General features: G+C 38.3%; 1 protein-coding gene across 14 annotated transcripts in view; it reads right to left on the reverse strand.

Moving 5' to 3' along the window:
- BAZ2B (bromodomain adjacent to zinc finger domain 2B) overlaps positions 1 to 16226 on the reverse strand; it is a 113686-nt gene that overhangs the window by 26690 nt on the left and 70770 nt on the right. For 6 of the 14 annotated variants that reach the window (XM_050339325.1, XM_050339314.1, XM_050339320.1 and 3 more), the window contains 11 exons: positions 15160 to 15456; positions 12757 to 12817; positions 12133 to 12241; positions 11766 to 11867; positions 6783 to 6993; positions 5236 to 5328; positions 5054 to 5115; positions 2440 to 2505; positions 1638 to 1703; positions 966 to 1010; positions 682 to 714 (listed from right to left, as the gene is read on the reverse strand). In XM_050339325.1, coding sequence (XP_050195282.1) covers positions 682 to 714; positions 966 to 1010; positions 1638 to 1703; positions 2440 to 2505; positions 5054 to 5115; positions 5236 to 5328; positions 6783 to 6993; positions 11766 to 11867; positions 12133 to 12241; positions 12757 to 12817; positions 15160 to 15456 — 1145 coding nt within the window. The remainder of the gene's footprint in view (positions 1 to 681; positions 715 to 965; positions 1011 to 1637; positions 1704 to 2439; positions 2506 to 5053; positions 5116 to 5235; positions 5329 to 6782; positions 6994 to 11765; positions 11868 to 12132; positions 12242 to 12756; positions 12818 to 15159; positions 15457 to 16226) is intronic. The other 8 variants (XM_050339317.1, XM_050339315.1, XM_050339323.1 and 5 more) reach the window with 5 other exon arrangements.

Consider the following 16226-nt stretch of genomic DNA (forward strand, 5'->3'; position numbering starts at 1 on the left):
AACACTTGGTTTACTGATGCTTGTCCCTCAATAAATTATGGCAGTAACTTCAAATGCAGTAAGGAGCACCGTTCTAGGGCATTAAGTAAAGGAGTTTTGCCTTAAAAGCTGTAGAGTAAATCCTGGCCCCAGTAAAGGTTATGGGAATTTTACTATCTAATTAGGTGAGGCCAGGCTTACATTCTAATGTTTCACTGTATACTTGTAACAGTATGAATTTACCACCGGCTAAAAGTTAACTTCCTCAGTATCTTACAAACTTAGGGAAGACATCATCCTGGTTTCTAAAACAGGTTAATTCCAATTGTATTTAAAATATCTGGATTCATTCCCAGGGAATGGGACAAGGCTTGCAAAAATTATACAAGTGACTGCCTATTGATTTTGCATTAATCCCTGATTTTATATAGTAGTCAAATTTCTACTAGGACATCAGTAACACAGATCTTTGGTTAAAAACCTCACTTAGTTATTGCCACATTCAATTTATACACATGTTCAACACATGTCCTTTTTTTCCTGAACAGACAAGACAAGCAGATGTATGCAATGCACTGTGCTGTAAAGCCATGCAGCAGTATGTAATATGACAGCAGCCAGTGCTACATTTTATGCATTGCTATGACAACCATATCACAACCAAATCACAATGCGGTGTTAGATGTACAAAAATAAACATACCCATACCATATCTAGTCTATGCCTCTCCAACTCCTGGTAGAAAGAGTTGGCACAACATTATGAAACAGAAATCACAAAGTCATAAAACCACTTTATAATCCCCCAAAAGACCCCAATACCAAAGCAAAGCAACAAATCATAAGGCGAAAGAAAATCTGTGCAGGAATCAAACCCAGAAGTTTAAAAAGGACGTATTTTGAAGATTGCACCCCACCCCCATATAGCTTAAAGTAGTAGCTCACAATTGGCATTCTGTCTGTCTGGTCAACTGAACATATACCAACCTGGTGCTTCAGAAGAACAGCCTGCTGCCTTCGCATCTCCTTCTCCTTAAACAAAAGAAAAAAAACATATTGAAAATATCTATTAAAATTTCCTTACCAAATTGCACAGTTTTGCCACACGAAAACAGCACATCTAAGTTAAATTGTAACTTCCCTGCCCCCGTGAGCCCAGCACAGTGTACGCAACAAGAAGTCTGGTGAGCTGGGAAGTCCATGTGGGAACACACCAGGAATGCCAAAGCAGCCATGCAAGCAGCCATATTTTCCAGTATTTCTAAGAGTTCTGCAGTCGTGTATGCATACAGCCTAGAAGAGACTAGGCTTGCTGAGAAACAATAAAGTTTTTTGATACAGTGTGCTTAAAAGAATACTGTGTGAATAATGTTACTGAATGAGCATTCTGTTGTGCAAACCAGGCATCATGTAAGCAAAACTCAAGGTAATGGCACACAAAAAAGTACTGTCTCCATCTATTTACATGTGTGTATGTCACACAAACTCCTCTGCACATGCTTCATGCAGTTATATAACACATGTACATGTTATTGTATGCTGTCTCTATGTACAGTTTCCTTAGCCATCGATATTCTTCCAAATTTACTGCTTTTTATACATCAATGCACATTATGCACAATAACACAGTTCTTGTTTCTGGACCTCCTCCAAACTAACCTTTATTCGTTTTTCGGCCTCCAATAATTTGGCATTTGCTGCTTCTTCCTTCTTTTTCTTTTTTGCCTGTGCATGTAAAACAGGTCACACAACAGCACCATCACAAGTTGAGAACAATCTGACTAGAAATAAAGTTATGTGCCTTTAAAAGCTTAAAAACATCATCACTTATTGTGTACATTACAACTGATCTCTTCCCCAATGCAGCTTTCATGATGAACCAACTCACAATTCACTTACTTCTTAAAAATTAAGCCAGAATTTCAAGTCCCACTCAAAATTGCTTCACCTGGCTATTATAAGAAAGCAAGTACACATGGAAACAATATAAATGGCAAAGAGTTACTACTAATTTTTCCATCAATGAAGACTTAAAAACTAGCAATCCATCTTTGCTAGTACACTAGCAAACCCGTTCAGTGTATCAGGATATCTAAATACATACAGACACAGTATTTTAAATCCACTGCACTTACATCCAGAGCAGAGCATTACACTGTTGGAACATCCTGCTACTGCAAACTTGTTCTCTAATAATGGAGCAGCTCTGCTGTTAATTTTAGCACATACAAGACTTCATGAAGAAAGTCGTGAGCCTAAGCGATCATTTCCAAGATTTGGGTCACAGTTAATGTAGATTTTTAAAGAAAAATATTTTAAGACACGTTTGAACCGGCCTTTGCAAATCCAGGTTGCTAGAGCTGTTATATTTAGTTGCATGCCTAACTACACATGTGATAGTTAAAATACAACATTCTTTAAAACGACAACACAAAAACTATATTTGAGCCATTATTTCTACCTCTAAAATTTGCTGAGCTCGAAGTTCTTTCTCCATTCTGATTTGCTGGATTCGCTTGATTTTTTCCTACAAGGGTAAGAAAGTTATTTCTTTAAAAAAAAAAAAAAAAAAGATAAAAATACTGAGAAAGCAATTTATTTTTACATTTAAAAAATGACCAAGTTTACACAGACATACTTTTTGTTACGAAATCTTATACCCACTGTAGTTAATTGTTTCCACAGAATTTTTACTACCATTAGAAGATGTCTGGTATAACCCTGAAGGAACCTACCCTTAGTTATACACAGATGCTCACGTTTCAGTTGTCGTAGTCTTTCATTTTATTTTTTCAGAGGACCAGATTAATGGCAATGTAAACAAGCCAACAGCATTCAAATTCTAGCTGACAGTGGGGGAGCTATTTAGGAATGAATGAGGTGTGACCTATGCCATGAAACAGGTGATGTTTTGAAGTGATCTTCCTGACCAAGAAATAGGGGGTTCTGTCAAACCACTGTTTCCTGCCTCAGGTCCAGCAGCCTTTCAGTCCCACGGGCACCACAGGGAACCTGAGTTCTGAGAAACCCAAGGCACGTGCTCTGCCAGTGACACTCCCCCTCATGAACCTGGGTAACATGCTCAGTCAAGTACACTCCAGTTTCTCCAGATTTTTAAAGCATTCAAGTAACTGAGGACAAGTTTGGATGCCTTGCTTTGTAGTTTGGATGGAGTTGTAAACATGTTGTAACAAAAGAAGTAACAGGAATAGCAATTGTGGGCAGTACAACACATTTCAGCGTGTTTCTTGCGGAGAGAAGAATACGATCAGGCTGTGTATGCACTCCACAGATGGATGCTGTGCAACCACATTCTAATTTATTCTTTTCAAGAATTAGTTCCTAAAATCTGAACTAAGTCTTACTACACTGACTGACAAATGCAGTCATTGCTAACACTGGATTATTTCACATTTCCTATGCTGCATGGGTTTGTCTGTTAAATTAGCTCACATAAAAAATTCGTTAGCCCATTATTTGAGATTTTAGTATCTCGAAAGAACTACCTGAACTACAGTGACTGGGAAGCTACCATTATGAAGAGAAGCAGTACATCCAGCTGAACTTGCTGTATAATTTTAACACGAAAACCTAGACCATGGAAAAGTCCTGCAGGCTAGGAGGCCTAGATCATAAGCCTGAAATGAAGCTCAGTGCTCTTCTTTGGAACTGCAGATGTTTTCCCAACAGTGAGGGCAAAGCCCATCTGTACAGAATACACTGTTTACCTGAGAGCTGGTCTAAAACTAGAACACGGACTACCAGCAAAAATCTTACTTTACGTAGAACACATAGTTAAATATATTCTTTATCAAAAAAAACCCCAACAAACCAAAACCAAGCCCCTAAGAAAAGATGATCTAAAGTATTTAACAGTAAAGGAGCAATCACAGACAAGAGCGACATACAAAATTTCCTGATGAATAGAGCTCCAATATATAAGGTCTTACAAACTTTAGGTAAATCTTATCTTAGAGTAAATACCTGAGAGTAAAAAAGGTAAATAACTTAAATTATTGAGAAGTCCAGCATAAGACTACATACATTATCCAGCAAATTAATTCAGAGGCCTTGTTTAGACAGTGCTGAACTTTTATTTTCACCACGTGAAGCTCATAGCATGGACCTTAAGTCTCTGTTATCCCCTATTATACTTTAAAAACAGTATGAAAGTTGAGAGTATGTACTACACCCTCTAAATTCCACAAAGGTTAGAGTTAATGCAGAACAAACTTTTCAGCAAAGAAAGCATTAAACGCCTCTGCCTTGTCTCTGTCCCTGTTTGTGAGGCAAGCATCCTGATCCTGTAACGGGCCGATGTTATTTCTACACTGCCTTCTGCCATTAATATATTTCAAAAATCCCTTTTTATTGTCCCCTCCAGTTCTGTCAGCTTCAACTCCAACTGAGCTTTGGCTGCACAAATTTTCTCCCTACAGTGGCAAGAGCATCTCTGTGTTCTTCCCCAGTCACTTACAGGCAACCAATACTGGAACTTAATTCTGAATTTGGGGTGTTGAGACCATATACAGATACTGAAGTGCTGGAGCACGTCCAGAGAAGAAAGGGCAATGGAGCTGGGAAGGGGCTGGAGGACCAGGAGGGGCTGAGGGACTGGGGGGGGCTCAGCCTGAAGAAAAGGAGGCTCAGGAGGGACCTTCTGGCTCTGCAACTCCCTGACAGGAGGGGGGAGCCGGGGGGGGTCGGGCTCTGCTCCCAGGGAACAGGGACAGGAGGAGAGGGAACGGCCTCAAGCTGTGCCAGAGGAGGTTTAATTGGATACTAGGTGAAATTTCTTCAAGGAAAAGGTTGTCTAGCTTTGGCACGGGCTGCCCAGGGCAGTGGTGGAGTCCCACCCCTGAAGGGATTTAACAGCCATGTGGGGACATGGGTTAGTGGTGGATTTAGTGGAGTTTAGAATTTTAAGTAACATACACTGTGTGCTCTTGAACACTAGATTTAAAACATACACTTGTAATCAGCATACTTAGTAATTTACTAAATATTTGAATCATCTAATTCAGTAATTCAAAATATAACTTAAAGGGCTCATTTAGGAATTGCATAAAGCTTACCTGCTGCTTCATTATCTTTATCTGCTCCTTTTGCTTTCGCTTTTCTTCAGCTGCCATAATAGCTAACAAACAAAAGCAAATGAATTATTATCAGCAGAACATAACAAGAGACAGGTAACTTTTTATTAATGCTTTTCAAAACAATCCGCTAACATGCACAAACTTTCACAAGTAATACTTACCTTGCTGTTTTTTTGCTTCCTTGGCAGCTCGTGCTTGTTCTTGCTTCTGAAGTTTCCTAAGTAGCTTTATTTGTGCTGCTTGCCTGGCTATTTCTGTTACAAAAAAAAAAAATATTAAGTTCATAAAAACAGTGCTGTCCAACAATAAAGATACAGTCCATGTTCCAGACATTTGTATGTTGTAAAGACAGAGCAAACAGTGGATTTCTTTTGCACATGCTGATTTTTACAAAATTTTACTATCAACTAACTTTAGTGGCATCTCATGTATCAGTAACTACATCAACAGTGTAAAAAAACAGTGCAAACATAGACATTTTCTACATAAAATAAAATACTATTTTTGGAAGAGAAGAATTATCTATTAAGTGACAGAATCAGGCCAGTAATGCTGCACCATTTTAAAACCATTTCCTTTTTTCTTTTTAAAGCAAAAACATTTGTTTCAAAAGTACTATATCAACATTTCATTCAGAAAGCATGGAATTACTGTTTTCCTTAGAAGTCTCTGCATGTAATACGTAATTCTTTTTTAACAATGCAGGGAGGGCACACTCATCTAGGTCACACCTCTCTTTCCTGTGGCTACCTAAATCCAGCCAGTCTTACGCTAGTTAGTAACCACCTGAAGATACTCTACATGATAGTGTTGCTGAAATTTGAATTAACTGCTTACGGACACACTGATAAAAGACAGCTGTAGAAAGGATTTTCTGGAAGTTGAATTCACCTTGCTTTTCAAAAGACTGAGGTCCAGAACCCCTCTGACAGCATTCCCCAAAATACTGTCAGCTTCTTGTGCAATGACTAAGACCCAGGCAAACATACAGAAAACCCTTGTGTAAGTCAGATGATGCTGTAGATACCAAGAGTAGCGTAAAGAGGTAAATGACAACAGGGAAACCTTCACGCTTCCACAGGGAAAGCACACAGAAGAAGCAGTGACACCTTAACTGAAACAGAACCTGTAGCTAGATATCAGAATTTATGTCATAGACAAGAACTTAAACTATGAGCTATGGAAAGGCCAACAAATACAGAAGGCCACCTGGTCTAAATTGGCACAGTCCACGAGGAGGTTGTGGTTAATGTTCATCATGCACCTGAAAAGGATCAATGGGAAACACTACAAAAAGCAGGGACGACAAAACAGTCCACCTGTACTTCCGTTCAAATAGTATGCAGTTTACTGAGCAAAATTTAAGGACTTCTAAAACAAGCCAAGAATCTAAAAAGAAATACCAGAAACTAGAATTCTTGGTATCAAATGGTAACTCCAAGGTAATAGACTCTCATGCCACAGTAGAAGGATAATAATCATAGAATGGTTTGGGTTGGAAGGGACCGTAAAGCTCACTTCTTCCCTTAAAACCTACACACATTTACTGATCTCGAAAAAACCTTCAATAAAAGGCTTGTACCGAGTTTCCCAAATCAAATGCTGTATACTCATATCCTGGTGAAACACATCACTCTTCTTTAGGAAAAATATTAACTCTCTACATACTGATACCCTCTGTTTGTGAAAACAGTGAGACATTTCTTACCTTGAGCCTGGAGCTTCCTCAAAAGCTTTGCATCAGCGTTGTCCAGGAATTCCGTGCTGCCAACGTTGGGCGGTCGGCCCTTGCGGCGCCTTGTCCGTGACTCCTCCCGGGAGTGCTGTCTGTCTGGGTTTGGTGGTCGTCCCCTACGCCCTTCCATCGCTCTGATCCGGGGAATGACCTCCTCTTCTTTCAGAAGACACCACTGCACACCCTTTTAATCAACACATTTCACAGAGAGGTATTATAAACAGAGATTCCAAAAAATAATTCTAAGACACCTGAAACATGAACAGCAAGAGATTTTCCCTCCCTCAAATAAGTTATAGGCAGAAAATATGCGAGAGTTCTGATGTACTATTTGGGTAGGACAACGCTTTGATGATGCACAGAAGCTGTATATTGCGAGGCTATCACTCAGAACTTTATAAATTGTACCACTATGAAAGATTTTGAAGACTATGCAATGACATACAAAGTTATTACCTAGTAGGTATGCCATTACTGTGTTATTTTTAATTATTTCTGATCAAATCAAAGTTGCTCAACCCTTTTTAAAAGGTAAAATGGATTCTTATTTTGTGAACTCAAAAACAACTATTCTGCTTTCACATAATCTACTGCTCAACATGAATGAAAAAATGTGTTGAGTTGCTGTCTTTCAACTGAGTGTTTACAGAAATTCTGACACGTAACAAGCAAACGCAGTAATGTATTATGAAATACTGCTTTCAAGTGGTGTAGATCTGAAAAACTGAGTTGAAAAAACAGATGCATTTCAATCTTGAAGTTTAAGTACAATTGAGTTCTCCTCTCATCCACTGTAAACTATTTCTGTGCCAACTTGAAGCAATCAAATGCTCGTAACTTTTAAGCATCCATGTATCTGAACTAAAAATTCAGATACAGATATATTTATTCTCTAACTAAACCAAGTATGCAGCAATACATTCCACCTTTGCTCTCACTGTTACTACCAGAGTATTTTGTGAAATCACAAAAGGTACTGAAATACTTTGTTCATAAAAATACCCAAGTTAATCCTTAAGTAGAAATAGCTTTACTTTAATTGATTACTGAAAAGTAGAGTTTATTGCCCCTACTGAGCAAAACAGCACAGTCTAGCTGATCCTGTTCAACTGAACATCAATATTTCAAAACTGTAACATCTTTTACCATTTCCCCAAGTTTTTGAGAAATGCAGGGAAAAAAATGTAAGCTAAGTATCCTTTGGGACTTCTCCATAACTTGCCTTAAAAAGATCTGTAGAAGATTTCAAACATGCCTGCTAAAGCTGGTAACTTATAAAACTCATTAAATATCAGTTCAGAAAAAATACATTTGGAATGCTTAAGTTTTCACATTTATATGTACATAAACATTAACATCAACTGCCATACGATAACATAAATGATTTTTGCTTATTCTGGCAATTTGTCTTTAATTAGTTCTGCTCATTCTTCAGAGTTACAAAGGTTTAACATAACTTCAGTAAAAGCATTAGTTTGCTAATGAAACATTCAGGTTTTAAGGGAGTTACCAGTATCTGCAAAGATACCTTTTTTGAAGACTCAGTACTCCCAGTTAAGACCATCCCAAGAGTACATGTCACACTTGGTTTGCAGACATTCCAAAGGGCTTTGTTATTAGCTATGTTCTGAAAATGTGCTGGTCAGAACCATGACTGTATCGCTAATGTGTACATCATCATGCATCACCCCTAAGGACTTTTCAAGCCAAAATATTTACCTCTACCACTTAAGCAGAAGTTCTCTTACTATCTTTTAAGAGTATTACTCAGGTGTAACTTTTATTTCCCTGTCTAGTACTTGAATTCCAATTTATCACAGGTTCAGTTTATTGAGGTAGATTCAGTACTGTACTTATTCACCTACACCAGCTTCCAGCATAGAAAATCTTATCCCATAAAACACAGGTGCCAGGAGAGGGGAGGCAAAACAGAAATCAGAGGAAAGGAGAAGTAGCCATAATTCAAGAAGTACTTCAGAACCTGCAATGGAAATTGCTCTTGCTCTGTATTTGTATTTTCTGTAGTTACTAACACTAATGATAATAAATGCACAGAAAAGGAAGGTAAGAGGTCTAAAAGACCATCAGTGCCAGAGACCAAGTATTATATGTATTATATTTTCCTAATGCCGCCTAAAAGAGAAACCAGAGGCTGTCAAATGAAGGTAGCAGCAGGTTCAATGGGCAAAAGGAGCATGTGTTTCAGGGAATGGGGTGAAGACTGTTTCATGTCCTGACAAAGGACATCGTGCACGCACAACTTTCCACAAGCTTTACAGGACACGACAAAAACAGTCCAGAACAAAGCCATTAAAGGTTAAGCAGGAGGTGACTGACCATCTACACTTTGTGCTCAGACATCTTTTACAATCTAACTCAAAATACATTTCTATTAAAATAATGTACAATCCAATACCCTGTGGATTTTCCATATTCCAAAGAAAAATATGGGGGTTGAGCCATAACATAGGAGAATCACAGGCTTCCATAAAATCTCAGCTTTGCCACTCAAACATTAGAGAAACAATGGGAATAACACTGCTAAATGTTGTATTTTATGGCTGAAACTAATCAAAATAAGAACTTTGTTCAATTTCTCACCTTCGAGCATCTACCACGGACTGCAACACCATGCTGCAATCAGGACATTTGCCAAAATGGCACCAGACAAGTACATGTGGAAGCAGAATCAAGCTCAAATCCTGCTACCCAAACTAATGAACAAAACCATATGCACTTAACATAAAGAAAAAACCCACAATAATTTCAGATTCGATTTGTGAGGAAAAATTAATAACAAAGCTTTCTAAAATGAATTGCAGAACTCAGAATAGGACAAACACTCCTATCCATATTACTTAAACTCATGAGGACCCGTGTCTTCTTTACCACCCCGAATCACATTCACACTAACCTTTCTAAATCACAGCAGTTTGAAGCTTCCCCAGGTCCTGTCACTGAATTTTCACATTTGCCACCACCACTTTGCCAAACTTCAAATGTTCTTCTAACCCTACTCTTTCATGGCCCACTTCTGCCAGATCTGCTTCTCTGTTACAGCATTTAATCACTGCTTTGAATAACCTGTAATACCTGGTTGTTTGCGTACCACAAGTAACAAACACAGGCACCATCAGAAGCAGGTAATCCACATATTTTTGGCTTGCTGTAGGTAATTCCTCAGTATAACTGATTTTGCCTTAAGATAATTTTCTTCGCATCTTGTTCCATCTTAGAGCTCTCTGAAACTCACCCCATCCCTCTGGATACTGCATGTCTCGAAAGGTGACAGAAATACAAAACAAAGAAAAGTAAAAATAACCACAAAAGGCTGTACAGAATAATCAAAACTATCACAAAAGCAGATACAAAATTTCTGGAATTACCTCCAGACATCCATGAAGATATGACTGTCCTATTATTATTTTGAAGCTGGACAATTCAAAAAAACTTCAGTAAAAGGGGTGCAAATTCTTTTCATGAAGTATCAGTATCACACACTGTTTTACTGGGTGCATATTATCAGCTTGAGTGCAGCACCAATGTTTACATTATAAACGTTTCATTCATACATAAAACGTAAACACATTTTAGCACAGCTGCCACAGCTGCCCTCAGTCTCTTTTTCTAAAAAAACCTTTGTCTACTCAAGTCTCAGTAGAACTTATCACAAACTCCATCAGTAGAAACTACAGCTTATGTGCAGCAACTTAACATTCACATTGCCAGCCTTGCCAGTAGAAATCTGCCCCTCTCACTGCCTTCACTCTCAAGTTTTATAGATCACAGTTCAACTCGTGAACTAAAGGGACAAGAAACAGGTAACTAGAGAAGGGGACAACACTAATGAAGTAATGTGGGCAAGAGACACAAAAAAGATAACAGGGTAAAAAGTGAGCAGATACCCTGACATTACATTAAGTTCCCAGTACAAGGAATTATTTCACTCAAGCAATTTAGGTACGTAATGAAGTTCACAACTATAGGAACTTGTAACTGCTGTTTTCTGAAGGCCAAACATGAAACAAGTTTAGCCAGGAATCAGGTAGCACCACCTAGAAGGAACTGCTTACTGTGAACTCAGTCTTTAATGCTTTCAAAAGTATACCATGCAAACATTACATATTTTTACATGGTATTACAAGAACATAAGGTTTAACTAGAGCCTGAATTCAAGACTTGCTGAGAGCAAGTAACATGTTCAGAACACTTATCTTTTAAAGAAGCAAATATATTCACTGACAGAAGTCCAAAAACCTTGGTGCACATCCTGAAGAAATGGCAACATGGCCAAAATACAGTAACACAGCATGGCACAAACACAGTAACACAATTTCTCTAAAAATTCTAGTTTTACTTATCCTTGTGTGGTTTATCTACACAGTCCAACAGTTCTACCACTGTAAAGTGTAGCTGGGATGGCTCTGCATTCCTTTCCACAAGTCTAAGGATGCTCAGCCAGTATTCTTGATACAGGCCACACTTGCATATAAACATGCATTTTACACATATATACCATCACACATACACATATACATATTATGCACATGAACACATGAGAAGAGTGGGATTTAACGCATACACATAAATTACTATCGATAGAGCTTGTCTACAATAAAGGAAAAAATAAAGGTTTAAGTCAGGAATATCTGCACACTAAGATAAAATAGGTAGCTCAGAGTTTCTGTACCAGCCCAATCCAGGATCAGAGCTGATCATTAAAGAGTGTGAATTCCTGCTCCCTCCAAACAAAAGCACTGAAGGGAACAGCTTTCAACACTGCCTTGGGTCCAGCTCTCAGCATTTCAGTCTCACTACTATTAAGGAAACACGCATCAGTTTTAGAAATAATTAGCTAAAAACAGGCAATGCTTCAGACTGTAGCAAAAATTACTTCACCTACACTTAAGTTAATGCTCCTTGGATCAAAGACTGTACTTTTTAAAAAGTGGATACCTGCGGTCCATCTCTGGCTTCATAGAAGTCACCCACTCCTATTTTTGCACTGAAGCTGAAATTGTCCCTTGAGATATCCATTATTCCATTTCTGCTGAGATACTGAAAAAATCACATATTTTTCCACTTCAGCTTGTAAATAATTACAACCCAGCTTTGATGTACAGCTAACTTTGTGAGTGTAATGTTTTGCACATTCTGTCAAAGGGATACGCATTTATAAGAGTTCAAATCAGTAACAGACAGAGATACATTACGCCTCTTAACACAGGAAATAAGTATCGTTACTGGAGAGAAAAAAATTGCATTTTTTTATTGCAGGCATGCTTAGTAGCATTACAACAGAGAAGTTAAAAACTGAATGTACCTTTACTACTTCAGGATACTGTCTCAGCTTCTTTCCACAAGGTGCAAAATATGCTACTTCTCCTTGAAGACGACCACCAAAGTTTCTGATTCGTGTTTCTCTTTGCCAGCTAGAGTAATATGAAATAGTTGCATACAACAATACACTTTTTAAGAACTAATTCATGTCAACTTAAGAATTTTACAAAAAAGAAAAGAGAAAAATGTGACTAGAGTATATCACAAAGACAAAATCAGAAAATTTTATTATGTAGATTTTCCAAACTGACTATATACATGGATTTACTTATATCAAGCTCTTACATATTGCCAGATTTTAAATGGCTTAGAACTATACTTCAGGGAGTTATTTGGAGTCTATATTGACTCTGATCTAGCAATCAGGATTAATTTCCAGTGGCAAAACTGCTAAGAGATAGGTCATGTTTGCAAAATAGCGAATTTAATGCACAAAAATTAACACACAAAATATGCTGACACAGTCACTGGAAGTCGGAATCTAAATTGTTGAAGTCTTTTCCTTATTATTCAGCCTCAAAAATTTTTTCAACTGCCATTTCTTTATCAATTGACTTTTGAAAGTATTATCTCCCTTTAAAGGAACGCAAGTACATACACAACCTACCCATATTCGAGAGGCACACGCAGCTCCCGTTCATCTGCTACTCTTCGTCTTTTTGAAATACCTGAAACAGAATTCCTGATTAACACCTAAAAGAACTTACAAAATGAAAACATTCCTAAAATGTACCTTTTACGTTTGTATCCCTAAAACAAAAGATAAATAATTTTTTTCACTCTAGGCATTATGTACCTCAATTACCAAGAAAATCACTGCAGCTGTTCTCCTTTTGAAATACATTTTCCTCTAAGTTTCCTGTAACCTCTTTCTCTGGAATTGTAAACAGAAAAACCTAGCTATTCTATACTTAATGATATGCTTTGCTTAGCGCTCTCAGGTTTTCTTAAATAATTCCTTGCACACCTATTTTCAAGACTAGACTACACATGATTTTTTTCAGTACAGAAGATGCAAACGCAAACACTCTAAAGATTCATATATGCTAATAGGTGCAGTCTTCTTAGAGTACTGTGTATAGACTGCAGTCAACTGCCAAGTGCAGAAAACTTTCAGGACTATTCAGCTTTTCCAAGTTTGAACAGATGTTGTGTTTGGTGCTAGTGAAGAGACTGAATCAATAATATCACAGGGACAATCACCAAATATGGGGTTTTTAATGTGAGCCAAAGGCTGGTCCTTTTCTCAGACCTCTCAGACAGCTGTAGAACATGAACTATGTAAACAGAACAACTTCTGGAGGATGCACTTCTCAAAAAGATAGTTTGGACCTTGTGTCAAAAATGTCACACATCTCTTCCCTGGGAATGGATCTATCCATTATCAAACTGAACCCCTGGTTCTAAGCTCCTACAGCCAGGAGTGTCACACCAGGCCAGGGCACAGCTCCCAGGTGAGGTACCAGCAGCTGCTTTCAGGTAGTGCAGTCCTCTAAACAAGCACCAAGGAGCTGCCTGTACTTGGGTGCCAAACTTTAGGCACAGGTCTGCGCTCAACCTCCCACAACTGAATATGGCATTACTGAAAATGGGGAAGGGGAAGGAGGGGGGAGGGAGGGAGGCAGGTTTCTCCTGCGAATACAAGTGACATGAAAAATGAGCTGTCCAATGCAAAACGATACAACGATACAGCAAAGAGACTGCGAGACCTCTTCAGTGACTGAACAACTCCAAGTAAAATGGACACAAACATATTTTTGGTGTGTTATGGTGATTCTTATTAAGTGATTTTTAGGTGTAGTACCATTACATCTAAAACAAGGACACAAAACTAATTTTTTCTACCTCCCACTCCTGTAAACAGACAAAAATCTACTATCAATCTTTTCAAAGCATCATAAATTAACACAGATCCCTGAACTTAGTAAGTTAACAATCTGGACTACTCCTAATCCATGGGAAATCTTTTACAGACTGTACAATTAACAGGCCTGTTTCTGGGGAAAATATGAAGTATATCACATTACACTGCTTCAAATCTAATGCGCTTGATGACATGGAATGAAATTCCTATTCCACCAAATCCAAATATAAAAACCTATTTATAAGCACATGTCCTCATTTAAAAATCTACTTATGTGCATGTTGATTAAACATTAAGTCTCTAATTCATGCAATTTCATTGTTACCATGCAAATTAACAAGTGTGACTTTCAAAAATGCATTCTTTACTGTAGTCATAGTAATTAGTAAATCTTACAAATCAGTCACCAAATAAAGAATTTTAAACACTACGTAACATCAGGGAAATGCTAAAGGTACTTTTCATGAACCTTTCAAAAATAAATCCTTGCACAAAAACCATAAATTTGGGGAATTTTTAAATAATAATGAATAAAGTTATATTCTAACAAAATACAGTTACAAAATTTGTCGAGGAAGGGGCAAAACCAGAAGATTCAGAATGCCACCTATAATGCCCAGAAATTAGAAATAAATAACTAGTTTAGAATAAAATGGTAAATGACAAAGACTAAACAACAAAGAGTTTTAATGTAATAAATATGACTCTGGCTATTTCATCCTACCTTCTGTCAAATGATTACATGAGCTAAAATGTCCTGGTCTAAGTATAATGTTCTAGTCCGAGAACCTGCAATTCTACTGACTCACTTTAATGTCTGCTACAAACACCCATGAAACGATCACGGAGTCACCCAATAGCTGAGGTTGGAAGGGACCTCAAAAGACACCTGGTCCAACCTTTCATGGGAAAGGGAGCCTGGCTGAGACTATCTCATCCCCTGACCACCTGGCACCTGAAAACATCCAGTGATAGGGCCTCTGACATATGCCTGGGGATGCTGTTCACTGAATCATTGTTCTTATGGTAAAAAACTTCCTTCTTGAGGTACCATTTGATACCAGTATGTGGACTACTACTGTAACTCCTTTCACAACACATGCACCTTAGACGATACAGGTACTATAAGAGAAGACATGGAGATACCACAGTGGGCACTTGGCGGGAGGGCGGCGGGCGCTGTCCCGAGGAACACTGCGGGCTGTGACTCGGGACATAAGGCAGCTGGAGCCGAGCTGGGGGACTTTGCTACTTGGAGATTGAGCGGGGTGGAATGAGCTGCAAGACCAATGGAAGAGCTCTTCACAGAGGATGACGTTTTATTCAGTTTCGGCGGAGTTTTTTCTCCCTCGGTGTCTGTATCCGATTCATCTTGATCTTTATCATCCTCATCATCTTCCTCCTCAGACCCTTCTGTATCTGACTCAGAATTACTGTCAGACTCTGTTTAAAAAAACATGTGGCAAAAGGCACATTATAACTTGGTAACTACTGGAAAGTACATTAAAGTTCTAAGACTGGAAAAGTCATTTGTCTTATTATGTATGTTTTTAATAACACCTCCTGAGTATAAATAATTAACTACTTAAGCTTTAAAATTACTACAACTATGACAGCATAAAGTAATTCAGTGTAATAATGCACTGTTGTTTTGAATGGGAAGAGATGAGTGACAGAAGCTGCAGTGTTTTAAGAGACTGTTCACCCTAGAATGAGTTACAGCAAAATCATCCTATTAGCCAGGCAATGGCTGGGCACTACCCCAAGAAGGGCATTCACAGGGTATGAAATCTATCGTGAAAAGGAAGAAAACAACAGAACGGGGTACAGGCTGAGAGGTGTTAGAATTGGAAGTACAGCGACCTGGGCAAAGGAAGAGTTACAATCAAGGATACGCGGGGTAAGGAACTACAGATGGGCTACGGCTGTGAGAGAAAAAGATTTGTATAGTGTATGTGGATGAGAGGGGAGAGGGAACAATGAAGGTGGAGACTGGACCCAAGAGATATCAGCACACAGGGGAGAAAGGAGTAACTGTGAATATAATCAACTCTTTAAAACAGTCCTTGCTCTTATTTAAGAGCCTTTAAAACAGCAGTCTGGACTGCAGCCCTTAGAACTGTCCAAGTCCTTCCTCATGGACTACCGTGCTCCTGAATGAGGCATAGAAACATGCTTTTCTTGCCACTCCTGACAATTTGAAGGCCTTTTTT

Source organism: Myiozetetes cayanensis, unplaced genomic scaffold, assembly GCF_022539395.1.
Source record: "Myiozetetes cayanensis isolate MyiCay16 unplaced genomic scaffold, myiCay2020 scf9, whole genome shotgun sequence".
Lineage (NCBI taxonomy): Eukaryota > Metazoa > Chordata > Aves > Passeriformes > Tyrannidae > Myiozetetes > Myiozetetes cayanensis.